This window comes from Polypterus senegalus, chromosome 3, assembly GCF_016835505.1.
Source record: "Polypterus senegalus isolate Bchr_013 chromosome 3, ASM1683550v1, whole genome shotgun sequence".
Taxonomy (NCBI): Eukaryota; Metazoa; Chordata; class Cladistia; order Polypteriformes; family Polypteridae; genus Polypterus; species Polypterus senegalus.
The window spans coordinates 220,981,646-221,008,729 of record NC_053156.1 but is presented as its reverse complement, the minus strand read 5'-3'; the positions used below and the strand labels follow the sequence as shown (position 1 = coordinate 221,008,729).

The 27,084-nt window shown below is 36.0% G+C and overlaps 1 protein-coding gene across 1 annotated transcript; it reads left to right on the top strand.

Annotated features, from left to right (window-relative positions):
* Window positions 1-3,000: 3,000 nt before the first annotated feature.
* On the top strand, window positions 3,001-10,050 carry rbm15 (RNA binding motif protein 15). The gene has a single exon (XM_039748536.1). The coding sequence runs from the start codon at window positions 3,186-3,188 to the stop codon at window positions 5,844-5,846; it is 2,661 nt and encodes an 886-aa protein (XP_039604470.1). The 5' UTR covers window positions 3,001-3,185; the 3' UTR covers window positions 5,847-10,050.
* Window positions 10,051-27,084: the final 17,034 nt, after the last annotated feature.

Below are 27,084 nucleotides of genomic sequence, written 5' to 3'. Positions count from 1 at the left end.
CCATTACCATGTCTATCGAGATGATCACTATCAATCAAACAACTGTCACTTACTGAGTGGTTTCCATGCCCGGAGATACCACCTACCTTTTCCATTCTCTTTGTTACATATTGCACGACCATATCAGGCTCACTCTTGATATCCGGAGGAACATTCTGTCTTATGTATTGAATGACTGGGACAGGTTCAAGGTGTGGACTGATGACGGTACAGGAGATAATTATGCTTCACAGGAACACTAGAAGAGTGAAATGCTTAAGCCCTTCACCTATGGTTCTGCATGTGAGTTGATGGCTGCCGCTGAATTGTTCAGTTGTCGCTTTCAAGTGTACCGAAATGGCCAAATATTTTACACCTTTCGACAACCGCCATTGCCTCTTAAACATCTTAGATTCACAGGTGACGATTTCAGTAGTGGACACTTTGATGTTTATGAATGTTTAAACTCTCAAAAGCTGGATGTGATTTTATCGATGAAACCGGTTGTATGCCTACAACGCTTGACAGATGCCAAATGTCACTTCAACACAACAAATCCTGCAAATACTGTCGTAATTGAAACAAACCATGAGACTCAAACCGATTATGACAACAGCAATCCAAGCTGTGAGATTTGAGACAAGATTACTGTTCACGTGGCCAACTGTAAGTTACATGCTCAAGAGTAAGCTCAGCACACAGCTTGGTCATATTACAACGGAGGGCGAACTGACAACATGGTATACAAAGAGATCCTTAACAAATAATTATTGGCATATTTTCCTTCAGTTTAAAAAGGTTTAATTTTCTTCTTAATAAAAATTTTAATGCAGTACTTAGCCTGCTTGGTATTTGCTATATATATATATATATATATATATATATATATATATATATATATATATATATATATATAGGAATAAACATACTGAAACAGATACATATAGTAAATAGTGATAATTTTTAACTAAAATATGTACATGTTAACTGAGGAGCGTGGATATGTGAGTTTACCCTAAAATAGCTTAGGACCCCCTTATGCTCAGTACTGTACTAGAGAGGAAGGTCAGGAAAATGGATGATTGATTACATTTATACAGACAGAGGAAAAATTATTTACATTCCAGGTTAGATATTTAAAATAAAGTTACGAAAAACATCAGATATTCATTATGTAGTTTTCATGTCCCCTGCATAGATTTTCAATGGGCACTTTTGTTTCCTCACATATTTTAAATTCCTTTTGACAAAGGTAATAAATGTGTTTAAGTTGACCTCAATTTTTGCCAGACCTGGTATTTGAAAACTGATTTCTGATTCTGAATTTGATGGTGCAATGAACAAGATTTGTAGTAGCAATAAAGATCCAAATTATAAAGAAATTCTGAAAACAAAATTGTTAGTTAAGTTTAAGAAATTGAGTTTCAACAGACTTTGAGTCTCAAAGGTCACTTCTTAGATTTGCATTTGGAATTTTTTCCTGAAAATCCTGAAGCAGAGAGTGAAGAGCAAGGTGAAAGACTCCAGCAAGATATCAAGGACATGAAAAGTAGGTAACGGGGACTGTAGGATGCCAGTATAATAGCAGACTTCTGCTGTATGATGCATAGGAACATAGCAGAAAAGTGTTTTGGATCAAAAGTTATAAAAAACGACAAAAACTAGAAGTTATATGTAAGTCAATGAATATACCTCGAAACATTAGATTGACTAAATCATTTAATGTTAACTTGATTTAGAACAATATTGTATACATGAGAACATTGTGTGAATTTATTAAATTTTAATTATTTTACATTTTTTTACTTAAACGTAAAATGAAGGAACCATTCTAATTAGATTTTTATGTAAATAAAAAAGTCTAAATCAGCATTTACGCCATCCTAATTCAGGGTGTTCATAAAAAAAATGCAACTGCTTGTTACATAAACCGCATAAATGTTTACTTCATGATGTAGAAGCACATAAAAAAGAGGAAGAATTACATCAAATACTTGAAATATTAAAATGTGTGCTTCGATTTAAATGCTTAATATCTAAATATTCTCAATTGTAATAGAAATGTATCATTTTTCACCCTCTGATAACGGTCCATAGATTCCTAGTAAACAATCAAACAAAAAAACAATTTTAATCGTGATTATCGTAATCACTTAACTTGAAACAGTCGAAAAACATATCCCATATGGTTATGCTTGAAATTTGTTTGGAGGCTAAGACCACCAGTAAAGAATCAAAAATTTTGTCTAATTCGAGATCAGCAAACTAAAAATATCATAAATCGACAATTCACATGCCAATTTTACCAATTCCTATTTTACATAGTTTTGCGAAAAGGAGGAACTATGATCCCTCGCATTACATTATGGAGTAACCCCTGGGGTCGGTTGATGTAGCATGCACAATTTCAAGTCCTTCTGATAATTTTTGCCGAAGACGCCTACATTAGATTACTCATCACAGAGGGTGTAATTTCATGCACAAAATATAGACCAAAACGTGCATAAAATGAGGATTTTTCTGGTTTAGAGCGCCAGTTTAAAAAACTGAAGCGATTTTAAGGCATTCGTAAGTAAGTGTGATGACTTTTTAGTTTAATTTTGCTTAACACTTTGTAATGCTGTTAATACCCGTTTTCTCTCCCTTCCAGTGATATATTGCACCAGTTTAATTTGCATTCAGGTTTTTTTTTTTATATCTGATTAGGCAAAAATGCCGTCGTATTAAATTGACTGCGTTCTGATATTTTAATTGAGCAATACGAGTCCGTAATCGGTGCCGCGAGTCGCAACTAACGTTTAACACTGATTTGCCACATTATACATCGAACAAGATAGAATACTGTAGCCATTCTGGCTCAATGTAAACCTCTCCCGGTGAATGCCGACTCCTAAATAGAGCCGTAATGGCGCTCAGTTACGTTTTGTCTTCTCTACCAAGCGTGAAAGTGATTGACAATATTGAACCGCCTATGAAACAGTTCCTCTGTTTTCCCTGTGACCAGTAAGAAACGAAGGGGGCGGGTAATTGTATTTGTTGTTTGAAAATGGCGATTGCCTTTTCGGTGCTCGAGTGACAGCGAGGTGAATATACATTTGATGTTTATTATTTTTTACGTAACAACTTGATAGATAGTCAGATAAAAGTTTCAGCGACACTGGATTTTGTGACGCGGTATAGTTAGTTACGCAAAAAGTATATAATTAATGAAAATGAAAGGCAAAGAACGATCGCCGGTGAAAAAACGCTCCAGGGCCTTGGAAGATATCCGAGACAGAGGAGGAAGCCATCCGAACAACAAGAAAATAGGAGCCCTTTCCACCTCTGGCGGTGGCAGCGGTGGAGCCAGCAGCAGTAGCAACAACGGCAACAGCTCCGGAAAAAGTGAAAGCAGCTCCAGCAGACGTAGTCTTCTGAGCGAAAAGCGTACGGAAAGCCGCGACTTCGACGTGCACTCCTCCAGCAGGGCGAGTAGCACCAACCACAGTTACACCAGCGCTACGGCTGCAAGCTCGGGGAGCAGTAAGAACCATCTGAATAGCCTGAATGCAGAGACTTCGGCCACCCGCAGCAACTCACGCGCTGGGGATCCTCCACAGCAGCAGCGGCCTCCTCCGCCGCCCCTCTCCAGCACCGAGAGTGAGTACAAAACACTAAAAATAAGCGAATTGGGCTCCCAACTCAGCGACGAAGAGATCGAGGACGGATTGTTTCACGAATTCAAGAAATTTGGCGACGTGAGTGTAAAAATCAGTCGCATAAGTGACGAGAGAGTGGCGTTTGTGAACTTCAGGCGGCCCGAAGATGCACGCGCTGCTAAGCACGCCCGTGGCCGGCTCGTGCTTTATGATCGGCCGCTTAAGATCGAGGCCGTGTATCTTAATCGCAGGCGGAGCCGCTCGCCCATCGATAAAGACAGCTATGCGGCAGTGTCGGCGCATGCCAGGCACCCCCACGTCCAGCGGCCCTTGTCTCCTACAGCTTTGGGGTACAGAGATTACAGATTGCAGCAACTCGCACTTGGGCGTCTCCCGCCACCGCCGCCACCCCCGTTGCCTCGAGATTTGGACAGAGAAAGGGAATATGCATTTTATGAGGCCCGGGCACGTCCGCCATACAGTCTAGCGGAAAGAGCAGCTTTGCGTGAAGAGGAAATCATTTCCCCCGAAGACGACCAAAGAGCAAACAGGACGTTATTTTTGGGCAACTTGGACATCACCATCACTGAGTCCGACATCCGAAGAGCTTTTGACAGGTTTGGTGTGATTACTGAAATAGACATTAAGCGACCAGACATTAAGCGACCCATCAGGGGGCAAACTAGCACCTATGGCTTTCTCAAGTATGAAAATTTGGACATGGCCCACCGGGCCAAGCTAGCCATGTCTGGCAAAGTTTTGTGCAGAAACATTATTAAGATTGGCTATGGAAAGGCCACACCCACCACACGCCTGTGGGTAGGGGGATTAGGACCTTGGGTTCCCTTGGCAGCACTTGCAAGAGAGTTTGATCGCTTTGGCACCATTCGGACTATTGACTACAGAAAAGGTGACTCTTGGGCATACATTCAATATGAAAGTCTGGATGCTGCTCAGGCTGCCTGCACTCACATGAGGGGTTTCCCACTTGGGGGCCCAGACCGCAGATTACGAGTGGATTTTGCTGACACAGAACATAGATACCAGCAGCAGTACTTGCAGCCTTTGCCTCTGCCCCACTATGATGTAGTAGCAGAAAGCTTTGTGCACCGTGTTGCTCAAGAACCTCTGCGGGGCAGGGAAAGAACTCCTCCTGCGCTGCACTTCAGAGAACGAGAACTGTATCCAGCTGCTGATTGGGTAGCCCCCTCAGCTAGGGACAGAGTGAGAGCAGGTTATGAACAACTTGATCATCTTGACCGAGAACGCAGGCCAAGAGAAAGCTGGTCATTGGAGCGAGAAAGAGAACTACAAAACCGTGACCAAACCCGAAAACGCAGATTGTTGGAAGAGAGCCGACACCTGGATCGTTCCCCTGAAAGGCGACGGCATTGTCCATCACTTGAGCGAAGTCCAGGCGGAAGCAGTAGCAGGGATGGGGGTCGTTACAGCGACTCTGAGCGTCCCCTGCGTAGTGAGAGAACCTCCCCAGCTCGTGATAGACATGCCAGTGCTGAGAGGAGCCAGAGTGAGAAGAGGGCAGGTGACCGGTTAAAAAATGCCAACCTGACTGAGACTAACACAGGGGGCACTAGTGAGCGGGAACGCAAACGCAAATTCAGTGATACTTCTAAGAGTCCGGCTAAAAAAGAAGAGAAATTTGAGGCCAGTTCTTCAAAACCTGCTGCACAGCAGAAACCAGACAGCAACCAGAAACTTTGTCTGGCCTGGCAGGGAATGCTACTGTTAAAAAATAGCAACTTTCCGTCAAACATGCATCTTTTGGAAGGAGACCTGAATGTCGCTACGAGTCTTCTTGTTGACAGCTCCGCTGGAGGCAAGGTTGCCCAGCTTAAAATCACTCAGCGTCTACGCCTAGACCAGCCCAAGCTTGATGAGGTGAACCGACGCATCAAAGTGGCTGGACCCACTGGCTACTGTGTCCTCCTTGCAGTTCCTGGAAAATCAGAAGGGAGTTCGTCTGTTTCGGATCAGGCAGCATCCACTCAGAGGCCACTCAGGAACCTGGTGTCATATCTAAAGCAAAAGCAGGCAGCAGGTGTTATCAGCCTGCCGATTGGTGGCAGCAAAGACAAGGACAACGCTGGAGTTCTCCATGCTTTCCCTCCTTGTGATTTCTCTCAGCAGTTCTTGGATTCCTCTGCCAAAGCTCTCACGAAAACTGAAGAGGACTACTTGGTCATGATAATAGTGCGTGGAGCATCCTAAAGAGGAAGGGAGGGGGGAAAAGTTGTTTATAATTGTGTGTAACGGCAACACTGCATGCACCTTTTCTTGCATTATGGGATATGGCAGTATGTATCTTCTGGGCTTTCATCTCTTTCTACATTTTGCTGAAAAGCAAATCATCAGTTTAGGTGAAAAATTACACATTTAAATACTAGTCCAATAGTCACAATGTTTCCAAAGTCAAAGTATTTTTTCAGTTCTTTACATTTATTTTTTGTTTTTGTTTTGGCATCATGCCGTTTGCTAGGAAATGCGTTCTTTGCAGATGGCGATAGCTGAGCAGTTGAAATAAGCCAATGGAAAGTAATACAGTCTGAGAATTGCTTATGTGTTTTTAATTTGCACTCCATTGCAGATAGGCCAGTTATTTTGTTGAATAGTAAAATATTAAGGAAAAGAGTAGGCATCCATAAAATGTGGAGTGACATTTTCTTCTACTTTTCAGTTAGAAGTTAACAGTTTGATAATGCATTTGCTATTTGACACTGTAATTGGGTGTTGTTTATCCAGTTTACAGTTGAACTTTCCCAGTTGAACTGCCGGGATGTTTGGTTGCTCCAAATTTAAAAAGAGCTTTTAAATGCCTTGATCTTTGTATAATGAATGGCCTTCTGCAATTTATAAATGCTGTCTTGTCCATTTTCTGTATAGACTGTATGCTGCTTTCTGGCTTACTCCTGCTGTAGTATTCCAAGCTGGTTTAGGGTTAGCATTACAAGAGCTGCGGTGATCCTAAAAACCTTTTGTTTACAAGTGGAAATTAATTTGCAGTTTAAGGAATTCAGAAATGGTCAGACTTGACTAAAAACAATTAAGTCCATCTTGGAGATAAGTAACGCATAGACTTTTTTTTTTTAACCTAAAAAGATATGACAAGCCCTGAAGTACTGTGAAACATTCTTTAGAGGAAGATGTATATTATGACAAAAACTAAATAATTCTGGCTGAATATGTTTAAAAGGAAATACCTCAGTTTAACACACTCATATATTCAGTATCCCATAATGCCCTTTAAGGTATTCATCAGTGACAGTGTTCCATTTAAAAAGTTTAGAAAAACTGCAAGACTGAATGTTTTATAATTGATTGCATTATTCTTGAGTCCCGATACTTCACTAAACAAGCAACCTTGACCTATTTCTATTTAAATGCATTCTATAGGACACATAAGGAATATTATAGCAAATGTGGAAAACATGAAGTTTATGTAATTAGGACAAAAATATGTCCAGCTATCTAGGCAGAGTAGGATTCAGAGAACTGGGTATAGTACATATGTAGGACACTCTTTGTTTCCCATAAAAAGGTGAATATTTTTCTTTGGCAGAAAAATGAGAAAATATACATGGCTGTTAGTCTGCTTTCATACAGAATATTTAATCTTAAATATTGGCTTTGTCTTAGTGTTTTTTGTCATATTTTGACATTGGGTAACAAAGCTGTGGGTCCTGCTAAGACCTATTTGAGTTTTATTATTATAATTTTTAATATTTCATCCTCAACCTTTCTTTTCTTGCTGAGTTTATTTTCAGTACTATCAGGCAGGCTTGGTCAATGTGCAAGAGTCTCCTTCTGAATATTAAGTAAATGTAATTTTTGATATTTTTAGTATTTGCTGCAGTTTGTCATTTTTGTTAAAATTGGTAATCCTCTATATTTTATTTGCAGCACCTTGAGGTTTTATGCACAACATACTGCCAGAGAGCACATTTACACCACTGCCTCATAGTGAGTGGAATTGACCTCAGTAGCCTTTCATTTAATACTGTGAATACTGACAGCCTGTATAGTTCTCTCATTAAATGTTTGCTAGGCACCAACAATACACTACTGTGTAGATTCATAAATCAAATGCTTTTGTGTTTTGAGGGCATACTGGTTTTTGAAGAAAGAATGTTATGTTTTGATTAAAGTAACAGAATTGCATCCTTTATTTAATTTGATATATTAGTCTGTATTTTACCATTTAATATGCATTACAGTAAGACGAAAAGAAAAAACAACTCATAAGTCAGTAAATCTGGTATTTTACAAGAGCAAAAGATGCATATCAAATTGTGAAAGTGAAGAAAAAAAATGTTCCCTGCAGCCTTTTTAATATGCTCAGTAAGAGTAATTCTTGCTTTTATGATCACTGTATGCTTTACAGAAACAAATTTCTTTCAGTTTTCTTGGGGATGGTACATGCAGAAAAAAACATGGTTGTTGCTGCATGATACAGATAGTTATTGTTCCACATGCTGTAGAGAATGATAAAGCCTAAAGAATATGACTAACACAAACATTTTCTTTTGGAAGAATTTGATGAGTGGCAGCCTTTTGTATTCTTTGCCTTTCCCCATTTTTATTAACCTTTTCACACATTTTCCATTTTACAGTTGATTTAAATTAGTTTTAAATGCAATATAAATAGTAATGGAACATCTAAATGCAAGTTTCCAAAAAAGGCAAAGTATTTTTTTTTTGTCTGCTCCATACAGCTTTTGTCACTCTAGTTTTTGCAGAGGATAGGGTTAATGAGGGGACTGTGACTTGCACTCGGTACATTGTAGGTCTAGGGACTTGCCTAATTGTGCTATATGTGTTACATTTTCATGTATTTGTAAATCACCAGAAAATGTGGATTTTTTTCTTTACTAATCTTTCATGTATGTCATCTGCATTAGGACCCTATTCCAAGTGAAATTCAGAAACATAGTTGAATTTAATATAGATAGGCTTTATGTTTTATTTAAAATTCAAATTACAGCCTCTTTTCATTTAAAATCTAGGTTTGTTACTAAAATACACTTAATTTATAAGCCACTCTTTAGGAACTGTTTTTGTTCTTAAGGCTATTGCAGTTGAGTTGTGCAACATTGAGTGCAAAATACAAAATTGTGCTAATATTTGTTATGTAAAAGCAGTAAGTATGTTTAGCAAGTACAGCAAGTACATTTTACTTAACTGAAAATGTATGGACCCTTTTTATAGTGCATGGTAATGTACTGTACAACAGAAATACAGATAAAGGTTGGGCTGGATAGCATAATGTAAAAGTAAAATTAGGAATATTTTGACTCTCTGAGCACTGTTCTGTACATTGAAAGTTCAGTAATAATTTTAACTTAAGGCACTGCTGTTACTATTTGAATGGTTACAGGTAGATAAGCCTTAAGTTTTATTTCTTCTAGTTCTTAGATTGAATAAAAATGCCATTATTGATAATTTTATGGAACCTTTAAAATGTTTCCTTTGGCTAATTGAAACAACAAAGCTCTAAATTTAAAATTTATATATTTCTGTATGCTTTACTGTAACATCATTTATAGAAATAAAGCTTTAACCTGGTTTTCTAGCTAATGTGAAGCATTCTACAGTTAGGAATGTTATATCTTACGGCATAAACCATAAGTCAAAATGTGTAAGTTGGGTAATGTAAAATTTAAGGATATTTTAAAGATATTGAAAAATGGCCAATATTTTTACTTAATTCATATAACATGTTAACTGATACAGTAAGCTTATAGTTTCAGAGATACAAGAAACATGGGTTTTTAAACATATTTCTGTATTGTTGCAGGTCGTAGAAATGTGTGTTGTTGGTGCCAAAGCATTAGACTTTTTATATGCTTTATTGCTAAACTGCAGTCACTTATTTTTGTCTCTATGCCTTTTTCAGAACTAACTGTAATGTAAACAAAAAAATTGTACAAAGAAAAAAAAAAACATTTTTTGTGTTCGTGTAATGCATTCTTCAGCTTCAAGCAAGTTACACAGAGGACTTTGGAAGAAAAGCAGCATCATCCGTTGGACATTTTGCAACATTTGTTTCAAGTTAAGAAAAAGAAAAGTGCATACATGTGTGCCGTTTTGAGGCGGAGTTGGATAAAATTTGGAAAGCATTTTGTTTAGTATTGGTGCATTTTCATTGAAATGACAACTTTAAAGGTTGTGTAACTGCTATTGTCATGCCAGTCCACATGTTTTAAATGGAAAATTTGACATCTTTTGATTTATGCTTTGTACTCCTGATTTCTGGGGGAAAAAAAGAGAGCTTGATTCAGGAAACCGCCCCCACGTCTCACAGACAGCTGAGAAAATAGCTGTTTAACACTTACAAGAAAAAAAGCCTGTGCACAAGCACCTAAATTGATTTTGTTTCAGTCTCAATAAATTGTGTTTCTTTTGAGGAAAAAGAGAATCTGTTTCTGCCTGGAAGTGAGTTGAAGACCTTGCCGATTTTGTTTGGTTGCTGAAGGGATCGTTGATGCGCACACACACAAAAAAGAACCCACTTAGAAGAAAAAAACCTTGCACACTTCATGAAAAGAAAGAATAAGAGAGAGGGGGAGAAAGAGTTGAGATAAAGGCAGAGATCATCTTTGAGATGTTGGTGCCCTGTGTTATGCTGCAACTATGTGAAGAGGTGCAGTTTGTTTTTATTTTACTGTTTCTACCAATCCCTATTCCACTTCAGGGAAGTCGCCAATTCTTACGTCCACTGCACTTCTATAGGTGGAAATGTTCTGTTTTAATTACTGTGCAAGACGCTGAGAAACTTCATAAGGAATTTGTGTTCTTTTTTTGTTGTTGTTACTTTTAATTTAATTTATTTTTTATCATCAAGAATAACCTGCTGGTGCTGTCCACATATTTGAAGAGCCATGATCCATATTGATTTGCCAGCACAAGATATGGTCCTTTTATGACCTTGTTTGTTTATTCAGTCATTATTTTGTTTAAAGAAAAAACAAGACAAAGTCTTGCAGGTTGTAATGCCATTCTGTGTATGGCACTGAAAGCAAAGCCACCTGTGAGAATAAAGCCTTGAGGGCAACCACTTTTTTATTTTTTATTTTTTTTAATTTTGTCTTTTTCACGAGGAGGTCATGTATCTGCTTCTTTCTCATTGCTTCTGGCTTCCATTTGTAAGGAACAATTAATTGAATGATACAGTTTTATGAATTAAAAAAAAAATTTCCACAGAAGAGGATTTCCTGTCTTGCAGGATAGGATTTCAGCCTTTTATTGATGGAATTTCTCTTCAGAAGGTGCTGAAAAATGATTACATTCAGAATATGTTAAAAAATATTCATCTCTAAAGAGAGAGAGGCAGTCTTCCTTTTCAGCAGTTTTTTGATCCCTTTGCATCCTGTTTTCAATTATGGAGAATGCATGCACTTGGCTATTTTTTTGTTTGTATTTTTTATATATATTTTTTTACTTCCCTTTTCAAACAGAAGGTACATTTTAAGTGATTTCATAATACCATCTCATTTTTAAGTAAGGTTCTATATTTTGCTTTGATTTAGTATAATTTTTATAGAGTAAAACTCAGGAGGCCATGAAGTCCAATGATGATTGCTTGTTTTCAGCATCTGAAACATAAGTCAAGAGGATATCCTGCCCCCATCACCACCCCCACTGCCCAAAAATATTTTGGCTTCAAAGCAATGAAACCCAAAATACAAAGTTCACAGAGTGGTTGGGCTTTTGAACAAGCTGGAAACACTTTGGGTTTGTGCTGCAGAGATGGGATGAATTAACAGTTGAGCAGCTGAAGATTGCTGTTTTTCCTTCCTTCACCTGTTTCATATTTATATTGGAAGGAAGATGCATAATGTGTAAAGAGGATATGACAGTTTTAATTTCTGACAGGTAATATTTACTACCAACTGGAGAGGTGCTACATTTTTTTTCTCTTGCTTAGAAGGTAAGATAATTTAAGAAGAAAAGGGAATAGTGCACACATTTTGTTGAATGTTTCTTTTCATATTTTGGGTCATAACTGTAAGGAAAAATAATACAGTATTAATAATGGTTGTGATTACTGAGTAGAGTTGTATTGTTTTTTTTTTTATTTATTTTTTTTGTAATGGCCTAAAATGCTTTTTTTTTTAAATTTTTATATTTACTATAAAACTAAATGTTCATTGCTCATTGATTGATGGAGCAGGCCCTGTAAACCTTGCTTTTCTCTTCAAGAAAATGCCTTTCTGGTGAATTAATATTGCAGAGAAAAAATGAAGAAAAATCCTATTTTGTCGCATAAACACCTTTTATCAGGTGACAGTTTCTGTATCAATTTACAAGGAATTCTTGGAAAATATGCCCACTTTAATTTGGTGAAACCACAAGCAGTAGTGATGGAGTTTATCTGCTGTTCAATTTGAGTTCTAAATTATACTAAAATGCAAACAATTTGATCACTTGTTTTTACAGAATGTAGGATTCAGTTAGTTAATGAAGAATTAAATGATGAAGATTTGAATGACATATGTCAGTTAAGTGCTTTGTGAAAGGTTCAGTTGTGTGGATATATTTGAATGCTCAGCTAATTTGAGAAGAAAAAATTAAAGTAATTTGTGGAAATTGAAGCAGACTTGTTGCAGACAAAAAGTATCTTTAGATTCTCAGGGACTTTTGTTTTTGTAATGCCATCCCAAATATCTGTTAATTAGTGAAGTTTATATTGTTCAGTTAGATATTCAAAGAAGATGTGAGATACCAGTGAAAGTAACTCTGATTGGTTACACTCATATATATTACAAATTTTGCCAATGTTGTCAATATTTTGTAGCCAATGAAACTGAACACTACTTCAGTAAAAGAAGCAGGGTAGCAAAAATGAGAAGTGGCAGCCTTGCTCATTTCTAACTAAAACAAATATGAAATATGTTTTTTTGGTAATAAATGCACTAATTATTGTTTTTGTTTGTTTAGAAATGTATGATTTTTAAATTCAAACTTAAGTAGAATAACAGGTAATAATAAAAACTTGCAGCCACCATACCTTTTAGCAGGTTTTTATCCTAACAAAGCAAGTCTTTTAATTAGACCTGTATCATAATTAAAACGCCATTGCTGCTGTTTCCCAGTTTCCTATATTGGTATCCATGAAGAACTTACAAAAGTGGATTTTCCTGAGATTTTAATTGGAATGTGTCAGGTGTATGAATATAAACAAGGGTAATTTTATTTTTATTTATATGTCTTATCTATTTATTTTGGGTTGCAGATTTTCATCACCATTATGATTTTCATTCTACTTTTCTAGATGTTCTGGTTACTTATCTGTTGTTTGCTTATGAACATGCTTATTAGTGTGGTGCTGATGAACGCCCTTGTAGTGTTCAGTTTTGTTCACCATGGTGCCTACTCAGCATGTCTTTAATTGTCATTATTAGTATATAATTAAGTGAACGAAGTCCTTATAAAAAGGTGAAGTAATAGGAAAACAAAGAAAGTCAGTTACACATTTTAAGCTATAATAAAAATCCAAATATTTATAATTTTCTAATAACACACCACTAAAAATATCACACTATTACTGTTTTTCTGCATTTACAATTAGGACAATTAAACTATAGGATCAAGTAGAGTTAAAATGCCTCGCATTATGAAACTGGATAAAACAAAACTGCAAGGGTGATGGGGTCACCAGAAATTAACTTGAAATACATACGAGACCAGGGTCTCCTCTGCATTTTCTTATATGATCACATTTTTTAGTTAATTATTTTAAAATAAATTGACTCTGAGCAAGACTAACCTGTATTATTTCCAAGGGATTCATGAGATTTCTGGTTTACATTCCTGCAAATCCCATAATAAAAGACTTTCTCTTTAAGTAGTTCACTAAGTGTGTTAAGAATTTAGAAAGGCAGAGGAGGACATATTATATGTAAGCCATCGTGCAGAAAAGAGGTCTAATGTCATGTATTCAGATGTTCACGCCAATTAGAAAATTGTACATAAAGAAGTTCAGATGTAATTGTGCTATGTGTAAAACCCAGGGCTGGTCTCTAGCAATTCACAACAAAGTTTCATGCTGTTTGACTTTGTAATAAAGCCATGAACAATGCTTAGATCTCTTTCAGCCTAAGGACTCTGGCTCTGATTTTTAGACATGACTTTCTAAGGATAAACTTTAATATCTCTAGTTAGACTTGTTTTTTGGTGTTTTATTCTTTAGAATTGTAATTGGAGCTTTGTTGTTTCATGTCATCGTCCTGGAAATTTAGTATCTATACCTTCTGAAAGTAATAATGCTATCTAAAGGCTGGAATTGAACGTGGATAACCTTTAGGGAAAACTATTTTCGTGCATGTAGAATTATGACCTGCTCATCAAATATAGCTCACGAAGTAATTGGCTAAAAGACGCATCAAGGTTTGCAGCACAGAAAATAAGTTGTAGCCATGTATCTATGTAGTCTGTGCTATAAAATAAACAAAAAAATGAAGATGGAATAACCAGTCTTCTTTTCTGCAAATTGTCATTTAATATAGATTCAACAAGAAAATATTAAAATGTACAGTACTATGCAGTGTGTCTGGTGGATAAAATGCTGAACCTTAAAATATGGATCTACCATTTAATTTTTAATTTCCTAAGAAAATAATAAAATCTGCAGGAAAAAAATAAAGGTAGTTCTGTATTTGTAAATTCCCTTGTAGTGGTGTTACAATAGAATAATGTTTTTCTGTTATTCTTGATTCAAAACAATGAAAGGAAGACCGCAGTTATCATGGATGCTTTGTTGTAGTGAATGAATGGTTTTGATGTTCAGCGTTTAATTCTTTATGACTTCTGTTTTCTCATCTGAACATCGAATGGTTCAAGGATTATGTAGAGCAAGTGCTTATTCTGCACATGACGGGAACCAGGGTGCCTGCCCACTGCAGGGCATATTTGTACTGTGCCAGTTTTGAGTTCTAAGCTATTATAGACAAAACCAAAACTGGTAGAAGCAATTTAGTTTTCATCATAAAATCAAATACAGGGTGGTCCAGATCTAATTATGCAGATCCAGAACGTCTGGATGACTTTGATTTATGTGGGGACGGTTCCAGTTCGGTGCAAATATGATTCTTCATGTCGTCAGTTTGCACACTTCTCGATGGTCTGGAATTTTTTGGGTGATTTTCTATGTATTAAACTTCAGTTATAGCATAATGAAAATTGCATAATTAGATCTGGACCACCCTATAGATTATCAATGGTAAAATTATACTTTTTTTTTTTTTTTTTAATTTAAATCAACCTTACACAGAAGCTATTCCATAACTATGTTAAGTCCCAGGTTTTCTGAACTCTTAAGCATCTATAATTTTATTTGAAAAGATCTAAACAGGGGAGTTTATATTTGCTTTCATTGTGGTTATATATCTTATTAATTAAAGTGAGTTTTGTTTTATTTTTTTTAAACCTTGATGAAGCAGTGTGTTTGTGTGTGTGTGGGGGCTTTGAATGTTAAAAAAAAAAACACAACTCAAGGACAGACTCCATCATTAGACAGGATTGTGTCAGTTGTTAAAGTGTAGTCAGTTGTTGTGGCATATAGCACACTGCCCTGTTGTTCATTGACAAAGGTACATTTCTTAATATGTTCACTCTTTTGTGGAGTTTGCATGTTTTCTCATGTCCATGTGGATTTTGTTTTGTTATTGCGGCTTCCTCCTGTGTCCCAGAAATGTTTGTTTTAAATTACGTTTTGACTTAAATTGATGCAAGATGGTTAGAGTTTGTATAACGGTGCCCAGGAATGGACTGGTGTCACCATTTGGCGTTCATTCCTGTCTTGGCACCTAATGATGTTGAAATAGGTTACAGCATTTTGTGATCCACAAATGAGGAAAGCTGGCTCAGAAATAGACATTAGTTGTTCAAAAAACCCAGCAGGTTCCTAAAATAGCCTGTTTCCTTAACATTGTTTGAAACTGGCAAGATAATATGATAAACGGGACACAGCTGCATCTAGTACAAGGAAAAAACACATTTTTCTTCTGTATTAGTATTTTGTAATAAAAGAAGCAATGTACATTAAAAGTCGGCTTCTTTAATGTGTGTGTGTGTATGTGTATATACTGTTAGTGGAAACAAGTAACACACAAACTCATATCTGCACTAGATAAACATCTGTTTTTTTTTTAATTTTAATTAAAGGGTAGTATTCTTGTAGATTTGGTAGCAGAAAGAACAGTTTGTAAGTTTTGAATTAAAAGATACCTAGTTGCAGATGAACTGGTACTTTGGCCCAGGAATTATTTTTTTCTATTGTTTCTTCACTGCTGCCATGTGGCTTTCCAGGATCCTCAGTTTGAAGTAAAAATGGATAAGGTGCCCTTAAATGAGAAAAAAATTAATACTTAAAAAAAAATATATATCTGTCGCACTGCTGCATTTTCAACATTTATTTCTATTATCTTCAGTTACAGTACATATGAGAATTACCAATAGCTAGTAAGCTAAATGAAAGTGTGTATTAGTTGTTAATCTAAAATACAAAGATAAGTAAAATTAACATATACAGTCATTTTTGTCAAACTCAAAAGTGTGCCAGTTATTGCTTAGCGCTGGTTGCCTAAGTTGTCAGGTACTATATAACCAAACCTCCAAAAAAAAAATCCTTCTATAGATGACAGTCATTCATTTAGTTGTTCAAGTACAATGTAATTCTACATTCTTTTATATCTTAACTTTCAAAATATCATTCTCTAGTCTGATTAATTAATTTGGGTAGAATGTGCCAACTCCACACAGACGATAACCAGGAGTGAGATTAGAACACAAGACCAAAAGTGCTGCCTTTTTCTGCCATCCCTCATTCTGTTTGTGCTGTGCCCCCATTTTTTTTTCTTCATTTTTTTAATTTAAATTCACTTTATAACAGTATGAGCAGGAAGCATTGACCTTTACTTAACTGGTTTTTGTTTTTAAATATACTGTATATTTTTTTCTCTGTTTCATTATTTTCTGCAGCTATACTATTTCCAGACAACCCATCTACTCAAGAAGTTGCACAAACCACAAAAATCTATGTTAGAAGTATTCCCATTTTTGGAATTAAATATTTTAGGCAAGAAGCTTAATCGGTTAAATCTTTGGGTTAGAATTATACTAAATGATTGTCAGATAGCCATAGTGATGATGTAATGCACATTCAAAGGAAAAGGTGTATCTAGCTAATTTGCACTACCCCATTTCAGTTCAAGTATTAATATAGCTAGTGTCCCTTGTCTTCTAGCTAAAATAAGTTATGTCCAATTTAAAAAAAAAAAAGAAAGAAAGAATACAGTCTCCTCTGTACATAGCCATCTTGTTGGCTGTGATCCTATTCATGTCACCTGTTATTAAAAGTAAAATGCAGTAGGAATGGGTTAAAGTGTCAGCTGAACGCAGTCTAAAAATGCAAAAATAGGTGGGTGTATTGTGCCTTTTGAAAAGAGTTCTCTTAGTAGTCTCCATGAGAAAATTTGTGTGCCACCTCCTTTGCCATAACGTGTTGATGGTAGAATAGTGTTTCAACTGAATATACACATTATTTTTGCATGTTTTTCACATGTTGCTAGGCTATTAATGTGCTATAAAAGATGGAGGTGCTTCCTTCCCCCAACGTTTATTGTTTTGTGGCAAAATGTCAATTGGAAAGGAGGACACACCTCACCAAGAATTGCTTATATATGAGGAACAAATTATGTTTGATTTACATTAATCCTCCAGATTAGTAGGATAGGAGAGAACTGTGTTTTTGTACTGTTTGAAGTACAGTAAGGTGTTTATTATTTTCCTCTATGAACCTCTATCACAAGGTGAAAAATAACATTTCTTGTTACAATCAAAAACGTTTAGACTTTTAACATTTAAAATGAAGCACACATTTTAATATTGCAAATTTTTGCACAACTATTCTTGTTTATTATGTACTTATGTCTCATGAACAAAATCATTACATTCTTAGGAAGGCCCCAAATTAGGATTTCAGATTCTAATCCAAACCTTTTATTTATTTATTTTAGGTTTAACATACAGCACTTTGACCTCACAGCTTAAAGGCAGTGGGTTTATATACCTACTGTTCATAGTGACATTGTATTTGAAATTTTCACATCGTTCTTATGCCTCCATAGATTTTATTCTGGGTGCACTTCTTCAGATTTGCATGTTGCACTAAATCAAGGTGTTTAAAGTGACCCTTTATGCTTGAATTTACCCATGTAATGGGCTACCACCCTGTCAAAAGGTTGGCTTCTGCTCTGTACCTTAAATTTCTTGGATACATTTCTGCTTCCTTTGACCCCGAGTAGCATAGTTCATTTTGAAAATGGATAGATGGACGATTTGATTTTAAGATAAGCTTGTACGAAGCACTTATTTAAAAATTGATTTATATGACTGGTATATGGTTGTACATCTCTCGTTCACTGTTTTAGGTCATGCTACATTCCTCTGTACCACATTGGTTTTTTGTCTGAATTATTGTAATCTTTTAAAGTTTACCATGTAATGCTTTTATTTATTTATTTATTTTTAATATAAATCCAAGCTCTGTTCCTGCTAGATATTAATGCAATGCCAACATCCATTTGAAATTCTTTGTACTCACAGTGTACTTATTCCTGTGACTGAATTGCTGTTTGTAAATCAAATTCTTAAAGACGGTTAGGTAAGGATTCTACTTTGTCCAACCTCCTGTCACTTTGATAGTGGATTACTAGAAAAAGATATTCTAGACTTAGGAAGTAAGGAAAACATTTTGACATTTATGAAATTGAAATTTCACTGACATGCATTCTGTGGAGAATTGTACTGTATTGATGTTTTTTTCTAGTGCATTTAAAGGAATACAACACCTATATATATACATACATACATACATACATACATACATACAACACACACACACACACACACACACACACACACACACATATTATATATATATATATATATATATATATATATATACATATATATACAGTGGTGTGAAAACTATTTGCCCCTTCCTGATTTCTTATTCTTTTGCATGTTTGTCACACAAAATGTTTCTGATCATCAAACACATTTAACCGTTAGTCAAATATAACACAAGTAAACACAAAATGCAGTTTTTAAATGATGGTTTTATTATTTAGGAGAAAAAAATCCAAACCTACATGGCTGTGTGAAAAGTAATTACCCCCTGAACCTAATAACTGGTTGGGCCACCCTTAGCAGCAATAACTGCAATCAAGCGTTTGCGATAACTTGCAATGAGTTTTTACAGTGCTCTGGAGGAATTTTGGCCCACTCATCTTGGCAGAATTGTTGTAATTCAGCTTCATTTGAGGGTTTTCTAGCATGAACCGCCTTTTTAAGGTCATGCCATAGCATCTCAATTAGATTCAGGTCAGGACTTTGACTAGGCCACTCCAAAGTCTTCATTTTGTTTTTCTTCAGCCATTCAGAGGTGGATTTGCTGGTGTGTTTTGGGTCATTGTCCTGTTGCAGCCCCAAGATCGCTTCAGCTTGAGTTGACGAACAGATGGCCGGACATTCTCCTTCGGGATTTTTTGGTAGACAGTAGAATTCATGGTTCCATCTATAACAGCAAGCCTTCCTGGTCCTGAAGCAGCAAAACAACCCCAGACCATCACACTACCACCACCATATTTTACTGTTGGTATGATGTTCTTTTTCTGAAATGCTGTGTTCCTTTTACGCCAGATGTAACGGGACATTTGCCTTCCAAAAAGTTCAACTTTTGTCTCATCAGTCCACAAGGTATTTTCCCAAAAGTCTTGGCAATCATTGAGATGTTCCTTAGCAAAATTGAGACGAGCCCTAATGTTCTTTTTGCTTAACAGTGGTTTGCGTCTTGGAAATCTGCCATGTAGGCCGTTTTTGCCCAGTCTCTTTCTTATGGTGGAGTCGTTAACACTGACCTTAATTGAGGCTAGTGAGGCCTGCAGTTCTTTAGAAATTGTCTTGGGGTCTTTTGTGACCTCTCGGATGAGTCGTCTCTGCGCTCTTGGGGTAATTTTGGTCGGCCGGCCACTCCTGGGAAGGTTCGCCACTGTTCCTTGTTTTTGCCATTTGTGGATAATGGCTCTCACTGTGGTTCGCTGGAGTCCCAAAGCTTTAGAAATGGCTTTATAACCTTTACCAGACTGATAGATCTCAATTACTTCTGTTCTCATTTGTTCCTGAATTTCTTTGGATCTTGGCATGATGTCTAGCTTTTGAGGTGCTTTTGGTCTACTTCTCTGTGTCAGGCAGCTCCTATTTAAGTGATTTCTTGATTGAAACAGGTGTGGCAGTAATCAGGCCTGGGGTGGCTACGGAAATTGAACTCAGGTGTGATACACCACAGTTAGGTTATTTTTAACAAGGGGCAATTACTTTTTCACACAGGGCCATGTAGGTTTGGATTTTTTCTCCCTAAATAATAAAACCATCATTTAAAAACTGCATTTTGTGTTTACTTGTGTTATATTTGACTAATGGTTAAATGTGTTTGATGATCAGAAACATTTTGTGTGACAAACATGCAAAAGAATAAGAAATCAGGAAGGGGGCAAATAGTTTTTCACACCACTGTATATATATATACATATATACATACACACATATATATATATATATATATATATATATATATATATATAACTTATCCCTTGTGGTTTGTACTGATGGAATTGAAAAAGTGTATTCTCATGTTTTCATGCAGAATGGGGAGAAAAAACATTTTTGATATAATAGAAGCCAGCAATGACTAATGTTGTACAACAAGAAAAATATCTCATGTTACTCGTGTCACATAAATTATATGTGAGTTATCTAGCTGTATGCTCAAAATGTGCTAAATACACACTTTTTTTTTTTTGCTAAAATATTATTAAATATATGTTCCCAAAAAATTATTAAATATATGTTCCCAGCATTCTCTGCTCATATCATAAGCTGGAATTCAATCCACATGGGAAAGACTTTTTGAATTGAAGATTGATTGTTTCATTAAGAGGCCTTCATTCAGTTCAGAAAGTCACTCCCATAAAGCTTTAGGTTTCCTGTTTGATATGTGTTGAGAATTGCTGAAGTACAATGATACCTTGCGATACGATTTTAATTCGTTCCGTGACCGAGCTTGTAAGTCAAAATGCTTGTATCTCTAAATCAGTTTTCCCCATTGAAATTAATTGAAATTAGATTAATTCATACCAGCCCCTAAAAAACCACCCCGATTTTTTGTTACTTTTTTTGTTACTTTGTTGCTATTTTTCTTATGTTGAAAACATTTATTTATAATGAAGAAATATTGTATACAAACAAAATAAAACCTAATACATAAAAGAGAATCTAAAGAAATAAACATGTTGGCGAAGCCGATTAGCGGATTTGTAATGTTTTTTTCTTTTACTTCACTTTTGCTTAACTTAATTTTCTTCTTCACCAGTTTTTTTCTTTTTTGCCATGCTTTTGTCACTTTCATTCTCAAGGTATTTCAATAGAAACCTATCCAAGGAGCTTTGTTTAGTTCTCCCCTTTAGAATGTTTCTAAATAGTGAGTTAGGCAATTGTCTTTAAATAGCGCCGCTGCACGATCAATTGTAACTTTTTCAGGGTGTTTCTTTTCAACAGTCAAGTGTTAGGCAAGTGTCATTAAATAGCGCCGCTGCACGACCAGTAGTAACTTTTTTAGAGTGTTTCTTTTTCGAAACTTTTTCCCACATTGCAAACACTTCCTTTATCTCACTTTAAGAGATAACCTTCCGCGATACCAATCTCCTGCAGAACCTCGGTATGTTGCCGCGTCTGTGGTTCCGTCAACTCCTCTGTCGTCAGTTCCTCAGAATGTGCAGCGACAAGCTCTTTGATGGCTCGTAACTCGAGGCAAAAAATCGACCTAGTGACGGCTCGTATCTCAAAAAACTTGTACGTTGGGGCACTCGTATCTCAAGGTACCACTGTATGTATTTAACAGACTTACACCAATTAAGTATGCATTTTGCATGTTCTGAACATACGACTGGATAACTTGCATATGTGGATCATGACACACAAGTAACATGAGATGTTTAAAACAATTTTTTCATGGACGTTTTTTGTATTGTTTGCTTTTGTACAGCATTAGTCATTATTAGCTTCTATTTTATCATAAATTTTCTGTCCATTCTGCATGAAAATATGAGATTAGTTTTTTTCTTGACCACCACTACAAAGTACAAAGGGTAATAAACATATTAAACAATATATATATTTTTTGGTGGTGTATTCCTTTAAAGTCACATGACAGGTTTTTAAAAGACCTTGTCAGAGGGGTTAAATGTTCTTCATTCCAAGTTGCTCAGTAATGCTACTTAAAGTTTTAGCTTTTAATCTGCCACCTGACATACTTGGTAATTCTTAAAGATAAAACTTTAGTATGATCAGTAAATCAGATAGGTGTTTAGGTAATGGGCATAAATTGCTTTTTGTGCAACAAATGACATGGCTGTTTAAGAGTTGCCTGCAATTTTGTTGTTTTAGGTCTCTGTGACCTTTTGATATTTTTCCGTATAAATCTGTTGAAAAATGTAAATTGGTTTTATCTTTGTACTTCATTCAGGTTTTAGGTACTACTTCAAATAAAGAAGCTTTCTCAAAGCTTTACTATAGTAAATTAACACGTTATTTGTTATGGAGCATCTCTATGTTTAGATGTTTACATTTGATATTGTGTTGTGAAAATGGGATTACTGATATTTTTACCATCCGCGTTGGTAGTGGAACGAATGTGTGTCAACTGAACGATTCCAACATTTAATTACCAGCTTACTGCTAGCGTTTCTTTACGTAAAATCAGCATTAAAGTGCAGTCTACATTTGTTTTTGTTTTATTTTTACCTTGAGCAATAAGAAATATGACTGTCATTAGAGTATTTTTTTTCTATTGAAATAATGATAACCCAGTTGTACTTCTGTTCCTGACGCCCATCAGTAATGGTGTTCAAAAAGAAAATTCAGTCTAAGTTCTTGCCAGTTCTCTGGTTAAAGGGCAGAAGTGGCCTGCTTTTATCATAGCCTTGATCTTCATCTTCCACTGTAGTTTCCCATAACGTCTGCTTCCACCTTTTATTGAACCCCTATACTTTAATTGGTAATGTTCTAGTAATTTGGTCATATAAATGTTTGAAGTGGTTATTTCATTCATTTTGTTGATGTTGCATGTTGTGTTTCAAATCTGAACTTAGGCCCACTATTGGATTTTTCTGACTTGAGTTACATATTTTATTTTTATTTTTTTTTTTTTACCAGTGTAGTCATTCATGTACGGACATTTATCCTTCTAATAGTTGTGACATCCATATAATGCAGGATACTATTTTCCAGAATATTTAACCTAGTGGCTGACTTCATTGTATAGTGTAGTCCAGTTGCACTTTATCCTTAAATCATTAGCTGATTTTGCCTCTCCTTTGCATATGCACTCTTAAGCTCCGTTTCTGTTGGGAGCTGACCTGTTTGTGATGCTGGCATCGGATAGTTTTTTTTTTTATGCTGTTATTCCAGTATGTCTTCAAAACTGACAAAGCTCACCTTGAGCAGCACTTCCTGTTAACACTCATTGATAACCGACAATCAGCTTAATGCCACTGTTTTAATATCCACTCGCGGTCACCTTGCACCATGATGTGAGGTACGATTATTATCTGGGCCATTTTTTAACATGCAGGAGAGCTACAACAACTCAACAAACACAGACAATATAGTGAAACAGGTTTGTTTTTTTGTAAGTCTCCCTCTCCATTTTAGTCATTGCCTTTTTTTTTCAAGCTGTGAATTTCAAACTATCAAGTTAAAATGAGTACAGGGCTGTCAACAGTGTAGAAATAATTTAACTCAATTATGAGGTGTGCTAGTAGCGGTTGATGTTTTTCGCGCCTGTTTGTTTAGGAATTGAACTTCTGTCTGTTTGCTGGGAGTTGTGAATGTGTTTTCAAGAACCTTCATGCACCAGCGTTCAGGTGACTCCATGTTACTTGGGGTGGGGTGGTTGGGGGTCAAAAATTCTGTAATCCTCGACCTGTGAATCAGGAGGGTATAGCAGTTAGTGTTGCTAAGTATGCAGGATCTACATATTATAAATAGTTGTGCTGAGAAACTTTTTATTGCAGAGTATATATATATATATATGATTTATGGCTAACCTGCCTTGATGTGGAAGAAGTGAGTGAAGTGATCTGATTACAAAGTTTAAAAAAGAATATATACATATTTTTCAAGGCAGGAGCTTCTTGCTTAATTTATTAACCTGAGTGTTTAACTGCTTTTCTTCTTAAGTGCACAATAACATTATAAATACTGCTGGCTACTTTATTAGAAGAAATCTGCAAAAAGAAAATTTATAAGCACTTCTTAATTCAAAAAGATAACAATGATATGTCACCTACTAGTAACATGGTTAGGTGCAAAGGCACCTAATATCGGATTAAAACCTAAAATGTATCATTTAAAACATAGATATGATGATCATAGAGCTATTGGATCATTGAACTTGGAACTTGAATGTGTTTTTGGGTGGTGCATCCGTTATGTCTGCAGCCTCAGAGAGATGTAATTGTTCTTCTTCCTCAGTGCCATCCATGGTGATTGTAAGTTAATCCCATTATTTTTTCCATCCTGTTTGATCTTGCTGCATTTCTAACCTCACAAGCAGCAACACCAATTTACATCTTCATTTCCCATTTTACTAAACGTGCTTCATCCGGCATTGTGCTTGTTTGATAGTATTCAAAGATAAACCCATGAAGAAATGTGGAGAGTGCACAAGAATCACATAGGCAGAGAAAGGATGCAACCTAAATCCAGCCTTCTAGGCCAATGAGGCAGAAAACCTGAATGCTGGGCCACAGCATCACAACCCAGAGTATGGGTTATAGGGTCCTTATTGTCACATGTGCAGAATACAAAGAAATCCTTACTTGCTTGTGCTGATCTGCCTGAAACACACCGTCACTCTAAAGTCCCGTGATAAGTGAGATGGACAATGTATACCTTGTCTCCCTTTCTGAAAAAGCACAGTGCATATTTGTCTTTAACAAATGGAAATTTAAAATTATGTATAGTCAATATGTTATTGTTAAAGCAAAAAACTTTACCAAAAGGTATTTTAATTAATCCCTTCATATGTTACAAAATAAAAGTAATTGGCTCAACACACAGTCAGGCATTTAGGGTAGTACATTGCGTACCAAAAGTTCAATCTTGTATTTAGTTTTAAAAATTTGTTGAGAAAAGCACTATTGAAAAATAAATTGAATTCAACAGAACATAGTTTGCCATAAAATATGTAACTTGATGGAAAATGTAATTATGTAGCGTTTTACGTATTTCATGGGATACACTCGGTTATGTCGGAAAGGCTGTTTTTTTTTTATTGTAAGTCAATTTATATTTTTCTTACCGTTTTACCTGTTAGGTAATTAATTTTAAGAATTGTAGGTGTGCAAAGTTGAATTTTTAACATGGTTATTAATGCTTATTTCATTTTGTCCCACAGCTCTGACCCATTACTCTGGAGATTTTCTTCTTTTTTTGTAGGAAAATGCTGTTAAGGTGTCTTCAGAGAGCATAAATGTGCAAGGTGATGGATTAATAATGAGCGGACGATCCTTTTAAAATGGAGGAGTGACACATTACAGAGAATTCAATTATTTGTTTGGGGATTTGGGGACCCATGGAGAAGAAACAGGCTAGAAGGAAGCGTGTTGGTTTTCATCATCTTCAATAGTATCATTCAGATCATGTCCTCGAGCATTTTAACCTCTGACTTTTGAAGTATTAATGACAGTTTGTTTAACTTATAAAACTTTCACTTCGTGGAAATCTTCACATAGGTCACTTTTCACATATTTGGTACTGTTGACCAGCTAGTTTTTGATTTATTACTTCTGGACTTACACCTGCTATATCCCGGCCTTTTCTTCTGTTACCAGCAATTTGGCTCTGTGAGCTTCTGTACCTTGTAGCCTTCAGTTCTTTGCACCCGAGTCTACTTATCTGCAATTAGTAAAATCTTAAGGATCGAAACTTATGTTTTCATGCAGGATTGTAAAACTGTAGGGGATGAAGGAGCCCACACCAGCCTAATCTGAGGTACCTTGCCTTCTGTGATTTGCTACAGCCTGGCAGCATGAATGCCACTGTTTCGTACAAACGCTTGTTGGTGTTCCTGCAGCAGGCTGCATTGCAGCCACTCCTCTTAGAAGCAGAAAGGTCTTTGTGCTGATGAATGAGATTATTACAGCATTCTTGTGATGGCTGCCTCTGGTGATTACTTGGTTGCCATATGTAAACCACAATAAAAACATAAGGCAGCACAACAGCTGCCGAGCAACAGCACTGCATGGATAGAGAGAGATGAGAATCTCCTGAACAAAATATAGCCAAAGGTCTGCATATTTTAATGCAGAATGAAGCATTGCTTCTGCACTCTGGAATAAAATGTGATTAGGACCCTATCCTAGTAATCGGCCTTCTGAAAAAGATGAGTAGTTAATGTTCTAAGGCCTGTCATGTGTTTCCATTTCAAGTACATGTGCATCAAGGGCTTTCAGTCTGTTGGGATGTACCTTTTACTCCCCTGTCTATAAAGGAAAAGTGATGACATGTTACTGCTAATCTGCAAAATATTCAGATTTTCATTTTCAGGTCAGACTCTTGACAGTAATTTTGTAAGATTAATTAATATTAATATGTATTGTGTGTGTGTGTATTAATTTATTTACAAATTTATTTATTTTACTTTTCCAGATGCTTATCTGTTAATGGGATAGCTGTCTGAATGTAACGGACGACTCGTGGATGAGGAGCAAAAGAGTGAGTAGCAGCCAATTACTGGCTTAAATGTAGCCGTTCAGTTCAAGCAGTAATTGTTTAATTTAAATACTTCTCATATAGGTGAACATTGTTTTACCTTATGTTAATTGTTTTAACTTTTCACTTGACTATTTTTAATGCTCAGGTTTATTTTATACACTCTGAGTGCCTTTATGTATAGAACATTTTAATGGACAGGCATTATTTAAAAGTGTTTTTTGTTGTAACATTTTTGTATGAACATTTCAATAAAACTTCTTTTGGTAACCAAAAATGTGTGCTGCCATTCAATGTTTATACTGTTTATCTTTAATTTCCAGCATAGTAAATTAACTCTGGGGTGGCATTGTTCCGTAGTAGTCAGTGAAGTTACCTTACTGATACAGAAGCCTGCATGCTGCACCCATTTGTTGTCCCAGTAGAACTGACATGTTCTCCTAGGACAGGGATACTCCGTTACAGGCTTGGAGGTGCACAGTGGCTGCAGGTTCTTGTTCCAGTCAGTTTTTTTTAATTACAAGCCAGGCTTAACAGATAATACAACTTAATATTCAATTGTATAGCTTGTTGGTACTTTCATTCTAATAAGACAAAAATTGCGTATTTGTTTTCT